The sequence below is a fragment of the Micromys minutus genome (genome assembly GCF_963924665.1).
Source record: "Micromys minutus genome assembly, chromosome: 1".
NCBI classification, from domain to species: Eukaryota; Metazoa; Chordata; class Mammalia; order Rodentia; family Muridae; genus Micromys; species Micromys minutus.
Window position 1 is genome coordinate 22,759,019 of NC_137969.1, and position 20,072 is coordinate 22,779,090.

General features: G+C 47.9%; 1 protein-coding gene across 1 annotated transcript; it reads right to left on the bottom strand.

Moving 5' to 3' along the window:
• Positions 1 to 6,903: 6,903 nt before the first annotated feature.
• DRD5 (dopamine receptor D5) lies at positions 6,904 to 8,331 on the bottom strand (the record flags this gene model as incomplete). The annotated part of the gene is made up of 1 exon (XM_080915201.1): positions 6,904 to 8,331. The coding sequence occupies one exon, from the start codon at positions 8,329 to 8,331 to the stop codon at positions 6,904 to 6,906; it is 1,428 nt and encodes a 475-aa protein (XP_080771327.1).
• Between the last annotated feature and the right edge of the window lie 11,741 nt (positions 8,332 to 20,072).

A 20,072-nucleotide genomic window follows, 5' to 3' on the forward strand; every position in this document is an offset into this window, starting at 1 on the left:
CTGTGAGCTGACATCCAAGATCTGCTGTGATCCACAAGCAAGAGGCAGAAAGAACACACTAGGAATGATATGAGTCTTTAGAAACCTCAAAGCCCATTCCCAGACACACCTCCTCCAACAAAGCCTCACCTTCTAATCCTTTCCAAACAGTTCCACCAACTAGGGACCACGTACTCAAACATATGAGCCTACAGGACATTCTCATTCAACCTCATCTCAACCCATGTCCTCCATAGGCCAATGGCCATATTATAATGCAAAATGCATTTAGTCTGACTTCAAAAGTTCACATTCAAAGTCTCTTCTGAGACTTGAGACAATCTTGTAGTTGTAACCCCCTGTTAAACCAAAATACAAATTACATCTTTTCATCATACATCGGTACAAAATATACATGACCACTGAAAATGGAGTAAAAGAAATAATGAGGAAATACTGGACCAAAGCAAGATTGAAACTCAGCAGATTAAACTTCAGTTCCTGTAACTCCATGTCTGACATCAGAGGTCTTAGATGGCAAGTCTGGGTGATTCGGTAGAAATGTGCACGAGGCTTAGAGACTAAGAATAATGCAAGAATCTCAAGAAACGCAAAACCTGGAATGGCTCCTAAGCCCTCACTCCATGTGGCTGAGAAATAATATACTTGCTTACAGACGATTCTGCTAGACTCCATCCAACAGCTACCTAGCAACAGCTAGAGAGGATGCAAAGCTACCTCAACTCTATCTCCTACTCTATTCCCCACAGATGTTCCCGGCCAGTCCCCCCCTCCCGTTCTTCTCTGTCTCCTCTTTCTGTGTCTTTACTCCTTTCCAGGTCCCCTTCCTCTCCACAGAACTATCCTCGAGCCTCATCATGTCAGGACACCAGAGGTGCTAGAAGTGTTGAGACCAAATGTCTTTGGTAATGCCAGAATGGATGTCTGGAAGGAGCTGCCTTTGATAAAAACCATGCTGAGAGGTTAAGAGGAACTCTGAGGCACCTTTACACTTGAAACACAAACTGGTCTTACCAGAGATTCTCTTACCCCCTTCTCCCATCCAGCAAAGCTTTATTAACCTCAAAGCAGTGACTGCTAATGCTACCCCCATCCCATGGCTCCACTTGCCACATAGGAGCTCTGACTTCTGTCTTACACTCAAGTTCTCTATAACACTTTCCAAGCCTCACCCTCTGTAGGCTGTGAATTCCATTCTTCAAATTTATAAAACAAGAACCCCAAAACCCACTGGCTAAGGAGAGTTTGAGTGGCTTTTGAGTTTGGGTACTTTTGAGCTAAGCCCACCAAGAGACAAGAAAGGTTCTGTCCTTTTTAAAGAGAGCCCTATATTCTTGTATCAAGACTTCTTAAAGGGCTAGCATGGAGACTCACTGAGAAGACCATATCAGTCCCAGTGTGTCATCTGATAAGGTGTACAGTCTGATAGGGGATGAACGTGGTATAGTTTTTATGACTGAAGTGGAACAGACAACACTGGAAAATGGAATTGTTTCCTTACAGTCACTAAAATTGGAACCCCAGTCCTTTAGCCCCAACCATGATCTTTGCTCTATGCTTCTGGGGGTGTCAAAGTCACATGCCAGAATAAAGTGTGACAGCAAGTTCCCCATCACTTAGACAGCCATCCAGCCTTCATAAGGGCCTGATAGCAGAAAAGGGGTAGTGCCCTGTGTTTTGTTTCAATATATTTCTTCTTTATTTTTTTAATTTTTTTTATTTTTGAGATTGTAATATAATTTTAAAATTCACCTTTCCCTAAGCTCTTTCTTGAAACCAGCTTCCTGGCACTTAGCACAGAAAGGCCTGGTGTCTTTCATGAAATACAAACAAAGAAAAAAAAGCTTTTGAGATGCTGTTTTGCCCCCCTTGGAGCTAGCATTTGTCACTTGTAAATTATCCACGGTGCTGCTTCCAATCGAGAATTAATCAGCAGGCTAAAGTCCCTGCCTATCTGTATATAATCCATCAACAACAGACAGCATTCAATCTAAACTGGGGCTCACTGTACCACAGAAGAAGCATACCAGGAGCCCAAAGACCCAGATTCGATTTAATCACATTAAAAAAAAGTTTCAATCCCTCCGGGGAACTGTTCTGCATCCCCAAGTGAAGGAAGCAGGCAAGTTGATTGTTGTAGCTTCCAGGCAGTAATACCTGCCACATAACAACCTGGGTAAGGTCTCTCTCCATCTATGAGCCTATGAAACTAAAGAGGCACAAGCTTAGTCAGTCATCTCAGAAGCAAGCAACTTCAAAGAGGATTTACTTTGGGTTCTGAAGATGTCTCTGTCCATGAAGTGCTTACCACAACAGCTTGAGAACCTAGATTTGATCCTTGAGCTCATGTAAAAGAGCTGGGTGTAGTGTCGCATGCTTGCAATCCTAGCACTGGGAAACAGGGACAGAAGGATCCCTAGGATTCACTGGCTAGCCAGCTTAGCCTACTTGGTGAGCTCCAGGCCAGTGAGAAACTTAGGCTTAAAGGAGATGACAACTGAACTTCTGAAGTTGTATTTCAGCCACATGCATGAACACACACACACACACACACACACACACACACACACACACACACGTACACGGGGAAAGAGATCATAGAAGAATGATTGGAATGATTGATTAGGCTCATGATTTAGAGAGTTCAGTGCATGGTCACTCACACCACTTTGAACATATGTCTAGGCAAGTCATCATGAGAGGAACACATGGTAGAACAGAGATGCTCACTTCATGGAAGTTGGGAAAAGAAGAAAGAAGAAGAATCCAGAGCACAGCATACCCTTTATAGCACACCCACAGTGATCTGATTCCTCCAATGAGGGTCCATGTTCTAAAGTTTCCACCACTTCCCAGAACCGCATGAACTGGGATTAAGACTTTAATAGTTGTACATGCATGTGTGTGAAAGCCAGAGGTCAGCCCTGGGTATCTTCCTCAATTTTTCTTTTCCTTAAGTTTTGAGACAGCATCTTTCACTGGCCTGAAACTCATTAATTCAGTTAGGCTGGCTATACAGTGAGCCCCAGGGAGTCCTAGGCATCTACCTCTCTCCACCCACTAAAGAAATGAGGTTACAGAAGCACCCCTCCAAGCTTTGAGACAGGTACAGGATTAAAACTTTTTAAACTAACACATCATGTACTTTATTGACTGAGCCATCTCACCTGCCCTCAAATTCTCTTGTGTAGAAAAGAATATGCCTATGAATAATTTAAGTTAATAAGAGACCTAGAAGTTCACAGACACCACCATCACCTATCAGAGCCCATGTAATATTGCAGCAGGACCCTTCAAGTTTGGACTAAGGCACATAGATCTGAAGCACACACAATGAAAGTGCAGCCCCAGGCTGTTTCTTGGGTGTGACTACACAGACAAGCACACTGAAAAACCTAAAGCTTAGCTCTTGAGACTCATAAAATAGCACTCAACCATTTTGGAGTAGATTTCTGACTTCAATATTTTAACCTCTGATAGTTCCAAGTGGTAGACAAGAAAGGGACAACTGGTAGACCTAGACTGGCAATTGCATATTGCATAGCAGACACCTCATCTTCCATGCCCATCACAGACAGTTTATCAGTCTGCCCTTTAATGCCATCAGTTGTAATGTAGCCCCAGAGTCTTGATCATCATGGGACTCCAGCAATGACGTCAAGTTGACTCGTACACTTGAGTGGATTTATTATCCCCGATAAGTCATGATGAAAAAGCATGCTTCCCCAAATCTATGAACTGTCAAGAGTGTCGAAAGGCAGAACCTTTCCCCATGGCCCGTTCATGGGAAGACTTAGCCTTAGAGATCAAGGGCTTCCTTATCCACTGCTCTCATTTCCATTGTGGAGTAGGTGACAGGGATGGTCTGCCTACTGGGATACTCTGCCCATATGGGAATTAAGAACTGAATGTGGTGAACTTCCTGGAAGCCCCTTACCTTGAAGAACAGTTAAGATTATAGACCCTAGATGCCTTGTGGGTAAAATGCTTGCTGAGCAGGAATGAGGAGCTAAGTTTAGATTTTCAGTACCCAGATTTAAAAAAATCAATAAATATATGCAACAGGAGGATGCTGGGAGGCTCACCAGTCATGTAGTCAAATCAGCTCCTTGTTTTCAGTGAGAGACTTTCACCTCAAATTAGGAGAAGCAATTGAGGAAGACACTCCAACAATGTGAGCCTCTGATCCCCAAACACAGAGACAGTTACACCTGCACACACATGTACATACAACACACACACAGAATTAAAGACCCCCATGGCCAGACTGGCTGGGTTCCAGTCTCATTTTTCAGTCCATAAGTTGTAGGGGCACAAGTAGGCTGCTTTGGCTACTAATGCCTTCACATTTGCATCTGTAAAATGACCTAACAAAAGCACCTACTGCTCTGGGACATGAAGGTCACATACTCCACACAATCACCGGACCCTGATTGCTTCTAACATTGGCATATCCTCCCCCCCCTCCACTGAGCTATGGTCTCCAAGCCACACTGACTCCTTTCTCTTCCTTGCCTGGAAGAGCACAGTTCATTTCCAGACATTAGCACCTGCCATTCCCTCTACCTAGACCTTCCTCTTCAGAGACACCACCCCTGATAACTCTAAATGTAGCACTTTTTTTCTTGTGTGTCACAGCCTTTACCACTTCCTGAAGAGTGTCACGGTGGCAATGGTTCAAGGCAATGCAATATGAGCTTACCTGAACTCACACATACTAGGTTCCTAGACAGCAGAGAATCTGACAAGTGATTGTAATTCCCAGTGTGTAAGACTGAGCTGAGCACATGAAATGTGGATGTGATGACTTAGAGACGGGGGTTCCAGAGTCCTCATGAGATGGATTTCATATAACACATCTAAATCACATCTAAACACATTAAAGCACATCTCTTTAAATTGAGACACTACCACCACCACCCCATGTTGGCTTACCACAATCTGTTTTATAAAATAGAATTGTATCTCTTAACTTCTAAATTTCCAAGTTTCTCAAACTGTGCTCTTATAATGGGGATCTGCAGAGAGAGAAATAGGAATTCCATCCCCCCACAAGGATTTTAAAGGTCAAAGACACTGGGAAATGATGCTTGCACACCTGAGATGTGTAGTGTTCAGGAAAAGCTCTCCCAAACTCTAGAGGGAAAATAAGCATCGGACCTGAGTTTGCTGTGTTTCCCAGACTCTCCCAGTAATCATTCACACCATAAAACACAAAGGTAATAATCAGGTACTTCCATTACAAATGCATCCAGAAAGTGAGGTCCAAAGAAGGCCAGAGACTCATTCAGGATTATGCACCCACCTCAGGAATCCTGACATGGTGTACAATTCCCACCCCCTGCCTGTGCCCCGGTGATGTGCTCCGCTGTGGGCTTGTGGGAAGTCAAAACTCAAACACAGACCTCAGATTCCAGGATCATGTTGACAAAGATCATGGGGACTCAATATACTCAGTAAGGTTTGCTTTCAGCCTCACTGTTCCAGAAATGATTCATTAGCCAACATTTATTAAGCATGATGTGACAAGCACTAGACATGTTACAGGGAACAAGACGCAGCTGTTCAGAAAACTCATAATACAATCATCCATAAGGAAACCAAAATTGATTGAACTGTCCTTGAGAAACAGTTTTTGGAGCAGGAGCGAGTAGGGACTAACATATGCACATTTCATTTGCTTTCTCTACTTTATTTATTTATTTATTTTAACATTTGTGTCTAATGAAATCCTACTAAGATAAAGAACACTTTGCTGTACTGAGTGCAGGGAGGAAAAGCAAAAAGACACATGGGCTCCTCCATGAGCCCCTCAACCTACAAGTTCCTTCGGTCCTTTGTTACCTCTGGCTTTCCGCATGCAGGCTGAAGTTCATTCCATTTGCAATTGCCTGCACAGAAAGTCATCTGCTTTAAAGCAGGATTTCAGTTTGGAAGCATCTTGAAGCACATCCCATCTGAAAGACCCTGAAAATGTGGTTTACTGAAGCCATGTCACTCTTGAATCACCCAGATCAGAGATGAGAAGAGTCCTTGTGTTAGATGGTCTATCTGTCCAGGAAGCAGGACCATTGCCTCCTGTAACTCTAGAAGACAGTTCTAAAAGACAAAATAAAGCTAGTCAAGCTTCAGGCTTGAGAATCCTACATCTAATGCTATGGAGGTGAAACTAGCCTTCCGCGTGTTCTGAAGGTGTGACAAAGAAAAAGAAAGCTAAGAAGTCGGCAGTTCCTCAAGGCCCTTTGTCCTGCGTGTGCAAATGTGTACTCAAATACCTAGCTGTGTTTCAAGGGCACTTGCATTTGTGGTTTCTCTAGCAGCAACACTGAGCACCAACTGGCAAAGCAAAGGTGACTGTCCCCCAGACAAAAATGAATGTACTGTGCAAAAACCAGAAAGAACAGAACAAATCAGAAAGAAATTCCGGTCACGGAAAAGAACCCCTCCCCCCACCTGCACTAAAGCAGCAGCCAGAGCAAAGGGCGACAGACCCAAGTCTCTAAAAAGTCACAGCCCATACCAGCAATTGACTCTCCTACCTGTCATTTAAAAAGCAGCCCAAGTGCAAGTCACAGAACAAGCCTTTGTTAGAAAGGGTAAGTTGAGGTATACTCTAAAAGGACCAGACTCCATTTTCCTGTCTCTAAACAGAACTCTCTTCTTTGTCCAGAATATCTGAATTTATTCCAACAGCCTCGGATCATTTTCTCAGCTAACAATTGTTTGATGTCTATGCAGCAGGACTACAGAAAGTATTTGCACACCGGGAGTGTGTGTATTTGTGTGTGTGTGTATGTGTGTGTGTGTGTGTGTGTGTGTGTGTGTGTGTGTGCTTTCGCGAGCGGGTGAATTTGTCCATGCTTGTAAATATGGCCAAAGTTGTATATGCCCATGGGGGTGTTTCTAAGCAGTTTTATGGAAACAATTGGGAGTGAGAGGTGATATTTTGCCTAAGGAAACCTCCTCCTCACAGTCAAGCTCCCAGACAGACTCAGCAGCCAGGTCACCATCTGGGGTCGTTGGAGAGATTTGAGACATGCGATCGAAAGGCCCCTCCTCCTCCTCCTCTCCCACCTCCCTGTCTTCGGAGGATACTGCATTCGGTATCATGTGGACATAGGCAGCAGCGATCTCCTTGTGGAAGACCGTGTCTTGGTTGTAGGAGATGAGTTCGTTACTGATGTTTACCGTCTGCACTGGAGTCCGGAAGCAGAGGTGGCTGCACCCCAGCAGCTGGGCGAACACCTTCCGGAAGTCTGCATTAAAGGCATAGATGATGGGGTTGAGAGAGGAGTTGGCCCAGCCAAACCAGACAAATATGTTGAACGTGGTCTCACTGACGCAAGCGAAGCCAGTCTTTGGGCCCTGGGCATCCCCACTGCTGCAGAAAGGAACCATACAGTTCAGGATGAAGAAAGGCAACCAACAGCACACAAAGACTCCCATGATCATCGACAGAGTTTTGAAAACCTTGGTCTCCTTCTTGATGGACGCTCTCAGGCTGGGGTCGGGTTCGCAGGCGCCACGGCTCCGGCAACTCTGAGCATGCTCAGCTGCCCTCTCTAGGGAGGAGATCCGGCGGATCTGCACCTGTGCAATGCGGTAGATGCGTGTGTAGGTCACGATCATGATGGCCACAGGGATGTAGAAGCTGATGAGTGACGAGGAGATGGCGTAGGTGCGGTTCAGGCTGGAGTCACAGTTTTCCGTTCTCCCTTCTAGCTCCCAGCCTTCCTCCCAGGGTGTCCCATTGGACCGCAGGCCCTCTCGGCCCTGGGAGCCTGCCTTGTCTCTGTGCCAGTTGAGTTGGACGGGGATGAAGGAGATAAGGATGGACAAGGTCCAGGCCAGGCCCACCATGACCAGGGCTACACTCTGGGTCATCTTGCGCTCATAGCGGAAGGGTCTGGAAATAGCCCAGTAACGGTCCACGCTGATGATACACAGATTCAGGATGGAGGCGGTGGAGCACATGATGTCAAAGGCCACCCAGACGTCGCAGAATGCCCCAAAGGGCCAGTACCCAGCCACCTCAGCCACGGCCTTCCAGGGCATAACCAGCAATGCCACGAAGAGGTCTGAGACGGCCAGGGATACGATGAAGATGTTGGTCATTTTGGCACGCAGGTGGCGGCTGCGGACGATGGCAGCACACACTAGCACATTGCCAAGCAAGGTCCAGACGATTAGGAGAGTCAGGAGGCCTGCGGTGACCACCTGCGCGGGTCCCAGCCGGGCTGCCGAGCCCCCGGGGGCGTCCACCTGCGCCAGTTGCCTCTGTAATCCCAGCCGCGCCCAATGCCCTGTGCCGTTGCGCCCAGGAGGCAGCATGTCGCGCTGGGTAGCTTGGGCTCCCTGCGCGCGGTCCCAACTTGGCCCCTGCGCCCCGCGGAAGGCCCCATCCGGCACCCCAGAGGGTGCTCCGGGTCCTGCAGCTGACCTTCCCCAGACCGGAGGAGCGCTCACCCTGCACTGCTTGGGATCCCGTAATGGTAACAGTCTTGTGCGCCTCTGGTCCCCACGATGGGACAGGAAATGGACCAGTGTTCGCGGGCCTCTGGGTCCGTGGTCCTGTGTGGGCAGCGCGCCAGCGGCTGCCGCTGCGTCTGGTTCGGAGTCGGAGAAACGCAGAGCAGCCGCCAACGGAGGCGGGGTCCGGAGTGGCGGGGACCGGGCGATCTCTCTAGCACCGTGGCTGCCACGTCCCGCGCGCCCGCCCCTATCAGTCGCGCTTCTGCAGCCCGCTCGCCCTCCCAACTGCGTCCTGGCTTCGCGACTCTCTTCTGTCTTCTTCCAACTTTAGAGGCTTATACACAGGTCTCAGAGCGGCCCCAATGCCACACCCTTGCCCCATGCCCAGGAATTGGCTTCTCCCAAACACCTCTTCTGGCGCCTCTCCAGGACTACATCTGGGTGGAGAAGAGGTGGATTGTAGAGGCCTCTGGACAAACCAGAGACTTGGAGGATAGGAGAGTGGACTTTGAAGACACAACCGCATCCCGAACCCCTTTTCTGGGTCATAGAACCCTGAATTCTCTACTCGGCTTTTCCAGCCCTTGCTTTCTTCTCCCAGAAGAAGAGCCAAAAGGGTCTCCTTCCTGGGTGCGCAAGGATTTGGGAGAGTCACCCAGAAGGTGAGCTGGTGACAGTAGCCCCTAATCCCAACACCTCCCCTAATGCCTGAGACTCACCCGTACTCTGGCCTCCACAAGACCACCCACCCCCCCTTCTCTCCTTTCCTAATTTCAGACGTGCTTAATTCATAGAAGGGGTGGGGGTGGAGGTGGGGTACTGATGATTCACTGTATTTCACAGAAACTAAAACTGTAAGAGCCCGAACTGGAGAGGGAAAGGGGGGGGGGCACCATGGGGAAAGAGTGGAGAGAGAGCAGTGCTCTCCGGCCTTAGCACACCTCTCACACACAAGTCTCTCAAGATGGCCTGCCTCCCTGGTAGTGCAGAGCTCAGATGATGTGAAAGAAAAAAAAAAAACATGCCGTTCCCTGCAGGTATCGCCTCCTATTTCAGCTGCTTGCCCTCCACCCAGAATCACCTGCACTTTGAGCAGTTCCCCTGGGCCCTTGCTTCTGAACCTCAAATGCCCTTGCACTTTTAACCTTGCCCCCAGCTTTCTGGCATATCCCAGCCTCTAGGTGCTGAACTGCCCAGGCCCCACACCCACCCTCCACTCACTCAACCACAAACAGAGTTAGATCCTAGCATGGTCTTTCCTGACTGAGAAGTTTCCAAGTTCCCTATGGAGATGGGCCTGTGGCCAGGCATGTAAAATCAGCTTGTACTTGCTTGTCTCTGCCCATGGAGTTCCTACTGCTTCTCCTGAGGTTCCTCCGGATCTGGCCTGTGTTTGGGAAGGCAACCGTACCACTCTACAGAAAGACCAGTCATCCCAAAGCTCAGATGGGTCAGATAAGGATTTCCCAGGCTGAGCTGACCTCTATCATGACCATGACAACCTAGAGAGAAGCCTCTCATGAGGCTGAAAAAGAACTATGATGGTCAGAAATAGGCTCAAAGTCCTGCCATTTATTGAGCAACTACTAGATACGAGGTTCCAGTATAGATACACGGATAGAGAGATGGATGAGATACATGCAGAAAACTGGTATCTATGAGCTTCCAGGTTTGCTATATGGTGGTATATGTTTAAGGAACAAATTGATACGTGTTCTCAGATTCTTTAGAAATCTGAAGCTCTAGCCATCAATGCCCAAGCACTTGCTGAAGGGATCATGGGTGTCATAGAAGGAAGAGGTTTGTATCCTGAAGTGGGAGGACCGTATCAACAATGACAGTTTCTCAGTGTCCACAAATCTTCAGTTCATAACAACTTAACTTCAAAATAAGGCAGTCTTGGTTTGTGCTATTCAGGAAGCAAAACCGGGAGCATCTAGACTGAAGGCACACGCTGCTTCAAAAATGAGCACTCAGAAAGATGAGAGAGATTTAGTGAAGCAAATCACTCTGGAAGAGAAAACAGGCAGATGCAAAGACCCAGAGGCAGAATGAGATTGTCTGAGAGAAAAAAAAAAAAAAAAAAAAAAAAACCAGCACACAAACACAAAGGTCAGTAGGGCTCTTATAGCAGCTTCCAGGAGAAAGCAAAGGTGCGAGACTGAGAAGAGGGTGAGCCTTGTTGCCATGGTGAAGACACTGAACCGTGTTCTAAGTACCAGATGACTAGTATTTAAATCTGCAGCCCTCCCTTTTTAACACTGTCATCATTTTGGATGCACATAGCCATCTCTGCAACACCCATGGCAGCCCTGTTACCCTTCTCAGGAGAGTCAGCTCCAGCTGTCCTTGGACAGACATCATTGTGGTCCTTATCAGAAACGTTAGCACTGGACTCCCTTGCTGCTAGGTGGAGGCAGTGTGCTGGGTTCTAGCCAACAAGCATGTGGCAAGGTCTTGAGAAGGTATGCAGCTAGACTAAGGTCTGACCTTGACTCGGTTCTACTTCTCCAGGGGTGTCCTGCCCACCATCAGAAGTGTGAGCCATGAGGGAAGACTGCATGAAGATCCTCTGGACTCCAGGAAAACTGAATTCTCAAGAACACAGCCATCACTAACTGCCAGCTGAGGATGAACTGGCTCAGACATCCCAGCCTGTTCTAGCCATAGTCACCTCGGCTTGAGGCTGGTGGCCATCATCTGGGAAGCACCCCTTGCCAGGCAGAATTTTCCAGCCTTGGTGATGCAGAGGGGGGAGTTATAGAAATGGCCCCACAAACAGGGTGGTAAGGATGGCTTGCCTGGCCCAATATACAAACAATTCGAAGAGGAACTGAATGCCCTTCTGCTAAGAAGCTAGTCTAAGGACTGGGTTGAGGCTTGCCTCTATGGACAGTCTTTCCCCCTGTTTGCAGTAGAAGAAAATGAGGCTTAGACAGAGAACAGAGTAAAGCAGAGACGGAGACAGAGCAGGGAGTGAGGGGGGAGAGAAAGAGACAGAGAGAAACAGAAAGAGACAGGGAGAGACAGAGAGGCAGAGAGAGGGAGACAGAGAGAGACAGAAACACAGAGACAGACAGAGACAAAGATACAGAGAGAAAGGCAGAGAAGAGATAGAGGGGAGGGGAGAGGGAAAGGAATGAGAAAGAGAACATCTTGCAATTCAGTCATACCTCTGGCCTTTGCAGTTATAAAAGCCAGTAAATCTCTTTTGGCTGAAAGGCATCTTTAGAGGTTCAGATGCCACCTGCCATCCAAAAGCTCAGGAATGCGAGGAACTAAGAGTGCTCGGGGGCATGAGAACTAGAGGTAGACTGGGTGCCTGTGAGGCTGGCAGGGTGGGCTGAGCTGATAGGAAGGGACAGAGCAGCTGAAGGGCAGATGGGACTCACCAGCATTCCGGCACTAGGACATGCCTAGCAGAGAGAACAGTATATGCAAAGGCTCAGAGACATGTGTGTGGAAAAGATTTCTAAAACTTTCACTGTGCATTCTGGTATCCAGAAGACATCTCAGCTTCCCCCGCCCCCCCCCCCCGCCCCGTGGTGGAGACCGTATTCTCAAGGTCAGAGCATAGAACCCGGGAGGCATAGTGTGAGTCTCTGCGGGCATCTTCCCGGTGCAATGGTTTGCGCCTGCTTTGGTTTGATCGGAGAGGTGGCTCGGTTGTCATGGCACTTGCATGCCAAGCATGCACGAAGCGCCAGCTCCATTCCCAGCATCACTTAAGTGGATAAGGTGATGCAGGCCTGTTATCCCAGAGAGCAGGAGTGAAGGCAGGGGAGTCAGAAGGGGTGGAGCCTGAGTTATAGAATGTTCCCATTAGTTCCTGTATTTGAACTGGTCTCCAGCAGATGGCGCTGCTGGCGGGAGGGGATTGAAGAGATAATGGTTTCCCTGGCAGGGTTATGTCCTTGGAGGCAGGATTTGAGAGTTCAAAGACTGGTGTTATTTCTAGTTCACTCTCACTGCTTCGTGTTTGAAGGTCAAGATGTGAGCTTTCACACCCAGCTCTTGCCACCGTGTCTGCTACTTTCTGCCATGGTTGTCTCATTGCTCCGGCACTCTGCGCCCAAACAACCCCTTTCTTCTCTTAAGTTGCCTTTGTCACATTTTATCACAGATGTTCAAAGTCACTCTTGACTTCGTCGTGAGTTTGAGGCGACAATGGGTGTCTTGAGACCCTGACTTGAAAAAGACATGGGGAGAGCATGCATGGTTGCCTCCGTTTCTTCTCACCTGACTCTTTCTCACCAGAGTTTGGGGGCGGGGCGGGGAAGCTGAAAAGCAGAGGCCTCTTTCGGTCTTAGGAGACAGCCTCATTAGGGCTATCAGGACTGGTTCCAAACAGCTAAGTTGCTATAAGCCCTTCCATTTATCCACCCAGAACCTTGCCCCCAGAGGCTGGTGTGGGAAGCGATTCTCTCCTGAGCTTGCTCCGGCAGAACTCCACATCCAGGACATTCGCTGAGCACCCAAACACAAGGTGGTCTACCCACTCAGATGCTCTCATGGGAATCCACTGATCCCTCTTTTGATAAAGAAGTGTCTTAAGTGGACTTATTGCCCTGATATAAAGGTCATGATTCAACACGGACAGGACAAAGGGAGGACCCAGCCCCTTGGCTCACCCAGCTTGAAACACCTGGAACCTGTTCTGAAAAGGGGAGAGAAGTCTTCCGAGTTGCCTCAAGCCCGGCTCTTCTATCTTCTGACAAAGGCAGGCCACGTCTGGCTCACCCTAGTTCAGAGGCAAGGAAAGTTCTAGAAATTTCACATAGCTTTGCGACATACGACTTTCCATAATGTCAATGCAACAGCCCACCCTCTGCCCCTTGCTTTGTGTTTCCGTCCTATAAAAATGTTGTAGAATCTCCCTTTAGAAACTCCACTCAGATCCTGAACTGGCCACTCCCCCGGGCACTCAGAAAATACAGCTCTCTCTCTCTCTCTCTCTCTTTTGTTTTGTTTTTAAGATTTATTTATTTTATTTATATGAGTACATACCAAAAGAAGGCATTGGATCCCACCCATTACAGATGATTGTGAGCCACCATGTGATTCCTAGGATTTGAACTCAGGACCTCTGGAAACGCAGTCAGTGTTCTTAACCACTGAGCCACCTCTCCAGCCCCCACAGCTCTTGTTTTTAAGTTTCTGTCTCTGAAGTGAGTTTTCTTGGCTTCCACCCTGGATCCAACAAAGAAAGTTTGGTGCATTCGCAAGGCAGCATGGTGTAGAAAGGAGCCTAGGCTTAGGAAACCACCTGAGGTACAATCCCTTCTTTTAAACTGCCTGACTTGAAACTGTGAAAAAGCCACTGACCTCCTAGAGCCTCTAACGCCTCATCTTTAAGGGGAGTAATACATGACTATGCCATGCATAGGTGGCATGGGCAAATAAAATGCCATCCTTAAGAAATGGCAAGATTCTAGTACAGTCATGTTGTGTTACAATAATGCTATGTGACACACTGACCTGGGATCTTGACAGTTGGAAAACGACAAACTGTGTTTCCTGCTAATATTTCCTGGCCACCAGGAGAAGCTTTACTTCAGTGAGGGAGGGGTCAGGTTCTGTTTGCTCTGTATGTCTTCCCTTCTGGGACAGTCGCTTCCTGGTGTTTGCCTTTTTCTTGGTGCAGGGGCTTGCAGCAAGCCCATCCTGACCCCACATTCACTTAGAGCTGAGGATGGAATTGTGGGCCAGTGTTTAGTCATACACCACCCATGGCACATAGAATCCAAAGTCATTACCCCACAACGGTTGACAGCCAAACCCTCGCCCCATCTCCTCTGTTGTTTTCTATTGTGGGTCCTGGATGCATTCGAGGTCCCCATTACCCAGCATCTCCTGTGGGTAAGTGCCTCCCCTCCACTCAGACCTCTCCCACCATGACATTTCTCAAAAACATGTGACTTTCATCACACTTTCATGTTGAGGATTGGTTCTAATGCTTTGAATTAATCCAGCCCTCAAACTCGGGAATCTGTGTGTTCAAATGCTGAAGGTCCTTGGTCCAAATTGTTTTCTGATCAATAGAGATCGATCAATAAAGAGCCAATGACCAAATGGCTGGGCAGATAGACTGAGGCAGGGCCTTTAGATTTGCACAGGCGAGGATCTTGAAGGAAGAGAGAAAGGGGGTTGGGGGAGAGAAGAGAGAATCGCCGTGAGGGGGTGGAGGAAAGGATGGGATGTAAGAGTTGCAGGAGAGAAAGCCAACCAGCCATGGCCTCTTCCCATTGGGCCTTGGGTAGCAGGGGAAGGTTTAAGATTCTCTCTGGAGTACCAAAGCGGGAGCATTTGCTAGCAGGGGGAGGTTTAGGAGTGCCCCGCCTTTGGGCTAGTCATGGGATGTCAAAAATTAACTGGTGGTGGTGGTGGTGGCGTGTGTGTGTGTGTGTGTGTGTGTGTGTGTGTGTGTGTGTGTGTGTTTCATTGACAAATCCAGAGGGCTTTGGCAGGTGGCTGGGATCACAACCCACCAGGAGCACGAGGTGGCTTTGCTAAATTCACGGTTACACTCCCACGATTCCTTGGGACCCTGTAGGTTGTAATTAGTTTAATTAATAAAATTTACTCATTAACTCCAAGTATATTAACCACCAGTCACCTCCCATTTCCCCAGCCCTGACTCTGGCCACACAAGGTTCCCCAATCACCTCAGTGGACCCCTCTTTTGTCAGCCCACTTCTTTTGAGTCCTGGACTCTACCTTGCTCTTATCCCTAACTGAAACGTTCTGCCCTCTCTTTCCTGAATGGAGGAAAACTTGTGCTCGCCCTTGAACTCTGAACCTATGCCTAGTCCTTCCCAAGACTCTGGGCAGCCACCTGCACCCTGGTGGCACGGAAGCCCACTGTGCTTTAATGCAGCAGCACCACACCCACATGTGACCTCATCAGTGGGGAGGTGCTGACACTCACCTCTAAGATCTGTGCAAGGCAAGGATGCTCACATTCTCCATCACTATTCAACACTCCCACTTCTGTTCAAAATAAGGCTTGGATTGCCACCAACAGCAATTAGATACAAAAAAACAAAACAAGTATACCCAAGTTGGGAAGGAAGAAGGAAAACTATATTTGTAAATGATACGGTCTTATGGGGGAAAACCCCAAAGACTTCAACAACAACAAACAAACAACAGCAAAAGCCCTGTGAGCATTAATAAATGAACCAAGTGAAGACTTAGGCTATGAAACCAATGGCATCTTCCTACTGAATAACTACCTACCCAGAAAGAGAAATCCTTACCACTGCACAGAAATAAATACATTTCATGAAGAAAGTGAGAGAACCCTACGCCCAAACTGTAAAACTGTTGATGAAGTTGAAGAGACCACAGTGTGATGGGTAGCATTAATTGGCACAACCTAGAACCCCCAGAAGGAGAATCTCAATGAAGGATTGCCTAAATGAGGCTGATTTATTTTAGCATATTTGTGAGGACTGTCTTGATTATATTAATTGAGGTAAAAGACCCAGCTACTGTGGGTGGCACCATTCCCTAGGCAGAGATCCTGGGCTATACAAGTGTAGAGAGGAGCCTAAATGTAAAACCATACATGCGGTCATTTTCTCTTGGATGTCACTAGTCCCTGCTTTGCCTTTTCTGAAATGGAATTGTAAGCCAAATAAAGCCTTCCTCCCTCATAGTTTCTTTTGTCAAGGTGTTTTTATCACTGAACAGAAATGAAGCTAGGACACACAATTACTTGAGAGGTGCTCAGTAGCCATTATCATGGATAGAAGCATTAGCCTTTATCAATATATATATAATATATAATATATTATATATATATATATATATATATATATATATATATATATATATATATATATATATGTTACTCAGAACAACCCACAAATTCAGATCAATACCCATCAAAATCCCAATGGCACATCTCATAAAATAGGAAAAAGAACGGTAAAAACCCATATGAAAACCAAAACGGCTTCAAATCGCCAAGGCAGTTCTCCGGAAAAAAAAAAAAAAAAAAAGGTGAAGGTATCCGTCTTAGTGTTCTATTGCTGTGAAGAGACACCACGAACAAGGCAACGCTTATAAAACATTTAATTGAGGGTTTGTTTACCGTTGCAGAGGTTAGACCATGATCACCATGGTGGGAAGTTAACAGACGTGACAATACATTGGTGTGGCAGCAGAGAGCTTTACACACTAATCTGCAGGCAGCAGGCAGAGCGTGACATTGTGTCTGCCGTAGGCTTTTGAAACCTCAAAGCCCGCCCCTGGCAACACATCTCCTCCAACAAGGCCACATGTACTCTGAGAAGAACTCGCCTCCCAATTCTTTCCAAAGCGTTCCAGTAACTGGGGACCAAATATAAGGGGCTATGGGATCCATCACAGTCCCTCCCACCACTGGGCTGTGACCGGCACTGTACCCACAGCCTTATCAGTGGGAGAACTGCAGAGCAAGTTCACACTCCTGACTTAAGATCACTTTATACAGGGATTGGACTGTGACTCAGGGGAGACCATGTGCCCAGTAAGTACAAGGCCCCGGGTCCCATTACCAGTGTCCAAATAAGTCCATTAAATAAAACCGTATCACAGAGCCATAACCATGGACGCATTGGACTACTGGCTGAGAAACAGTGCACCAGATCAGAAATTCCAGAAACTCAAACTCGGTTTTAGCAAGGATGCCAAGAAGACACCCAAGAAAAGGAGGGTGTCATGGGTAAAGGATGATGAAGAAACAGGATCCCTACGTGTGGAAAAATGAAACGAAAAATCAACTCGGACTTGTAGAAAGGAACAGAGAGGAGGGCTGCCCGGCCAGGAACGCCCTGTGTAGAACAGGCTGGTTTTGAACGCACAGAGATGTACCTGTCTCTGATTCCAGAGTGCCCGGACCAAAAGCATGTGCCGCCACACGTGGCTGGCTATGACTTCTTATACACCACATTCATGCACCAAAAACGGAGAGAGCTCCACAACACCGACAGAGAATAAGTCACAAGATTAAAAGGACTATAGGTTGGCATAATATTTGCAAATCATATTTAATAAGAGGTGATAGCAGGAGGCCATAACAGAAGGAAGCGTGAGAGGCAGAAGCAGCGGACAACAGCCACAGCTCCTGAGCATCCCCGTGTGGAGGGAGAGCTGGGGGTTGAAGGGGGACTCTCGATCTGGCTATGGCCAGCCTGGAGCTGAGATGCAGACTAGGGCTCCACAATGTCCCGTCGCTAAGTGAGCCCTTGCTCCCTAATTGGACCATCCAGGAGAACAAAGTGGGGAGCCAAGAGGCCCTTTGGACCACCAAAGAACTTCAGTCAGACAGTTGGGAGAGCCCACATACACAATTCAAAGCCTGGCCAGAGGGCAGGGCCAGCCTGGAGGAGGCATGTTTTTGGGGTCACCCCTCACTCAGCAGGGCGCCTGAGTCACAGATGGTTTGATTGGTGACTCAGGTCACCCTGGTTTGAGCACAAACTCAGATCACAGTCCCGAGTTCGCCTTTCTGCCATTTCTATTTGTGTCTGAGGCACAGAGGGCGGGGCAGGCTGGTTCCCTGCTCTGCCCTAACACTCTCAGAGGCAGGAAGCATCTCGGAGGTGAGGACCATCAGAATGAGTCTTGCTGGCTACGATGGAGCAGAACACTGTCCCTGATGCCCTTCCCAGCCTTCACCAGCAGCTGGCCTCTCTCGTCTGTGACACCTTCACGTGCATCTTTGCTTTAGGGGGTGACATAGTACTTCCTCAGTTTCTTTAATTTAGGCCTGTCTGTTGGGTGCATTTCCCATTTACGGGTTCTGAACAATAGATTGGGCTCGTGGGTTGCTCTCTCTCAGGCTCTCCGGACTGTGTGTAGAAACAGTGGTGCAGACTGTTTGAGACCAGCTCTGTCCATCTACAGAGAAACAGCTAGTGTGTGTGTGTGTGTGTGTGTGTGTGGTTATCCCCTTTTAGAACCCTTGTCAAGTATCTCCTATTCTGTATCCTCCTCCAACAAGGATGGGCTTAATGAACTTCGCAGTATCTAGGAAAAAGTCACCTTCCCGACCTAGCCAGCAGGAGAGCCGACCCCACTCTTGGAGCTTCCCCTGTCCTGAGCAGGCCAGTCCCAGACCACACTTGCAGTCCGCAAGCCACTTTCTTCAATCGGGCTGAGAGCGCCCTCTAGCGCTTGGAAGGTGAATGCAATCCTAGACCCGCGAGCAGCTAACCTAGGCCAGCAAAGGAACAGAAGGAATAAGGCGAGGGACGGGACAAAGGTGAAGTGTCAGGAACAAGGGCTATGTTTAGATAGAAGACGATCTATCTCCTCATTGCAAGGAACATCCACTTGCTCCTGGCCTCAGGTTTGCTTTCAGAGCGCGAGGGAGACGGAGTGGCCGCCAGCGCGCCCCCTCCTGGTCACACTTCCCTAGAGCAAGGCTCCCTTCCACAGCACAAAGCCAAACATTTTATGCCAAATCTAGTTGCTGGTGGTTGCTTACTGTGTTTTTTTGGGTTTTTTTTAAACTAGGTAAAAAGCAAGGTGTTGTGTAAATTTAGCCAATGTGAGGTCTGCTGGTGAGCACATGATTCTCACGTGATTGTTAACAGCTACCCCACTTTGAGGATCTGCTACCCCAGGGATCAGAGTACACCTGGCTCAGATACCCACCTCTCAGCCACCATGGATGAGTGCTGAAACCTTTCTGTGGTAGCTCTGTCCGACTTCTTCCTTATTCTCCTTTCTTTTAGATGTTTTTATTATGAAACATCTCATGCATATAAAAGTACCAAAGAAAACACAATGGACACCTCTGTCTGATGTCCTTATTTAAGAGTGAAAATATTTGACGTGCTGCATGGACTTGACCCCTGATCTTCACCCAGCACCTTCCCTGCCCACTGCACTGAACTTGGCATTCTGTCCTAATGTGTCAGTGACTTCCTATTGCACAGTGTCTCCCAGAGCATTAGCGCTTCCAGGGTTGTCCTGTCTGTTTGTAAGCATCTTGTTGGGGGCTTCATGCTGTCTATACTCTGTGCTATGCAGTTTCTCCTTGAACATCATTTGAGAATGGTCCACATTGAAGGGCGTTGCTCTGGGCGATCCCCTTTCACTGGGGTGGGGACTCCACGGCAGAAGCAGTCCACTCCAAACAAACATCTAGGATGCTCTCCACTAACACCTGGCCACCCCTAAGCCTGTCTTAGGAGCCCCCCCTAGAGATCTGGACATTCTCAGCCTTAGTAACGTGCACCTCCAGCCTTACCCAGCATTGCAAGTTGCTCTCACAGACTGGTTTCCACCAGTTCATCTCTCATCCACAGCCAGCATGAGCCCACTTTCTTTCACACTGCTTTGACAGGGACAAACATATGGTGACCCTCAAGGACGGGTGTGTTGGAGGCTCTGTTCTCCGTGTGGTAACGACGAGAGATGTGGGACCTTCTGAAGGTGGAGACTAGGGGGAGGTCTTTGTGTCACTGACTGTGACCTCGGTGGGATCAAAGTGGTTCTTACAAGACAAAGAGTTAACTCCCATCAGAGCATTTCTGTGAGAATTCTTGGCTTTCCCTTTACTCGGACTTCCTGTCTCGTCCTGACACCTCTCTCTTTCACTCGGT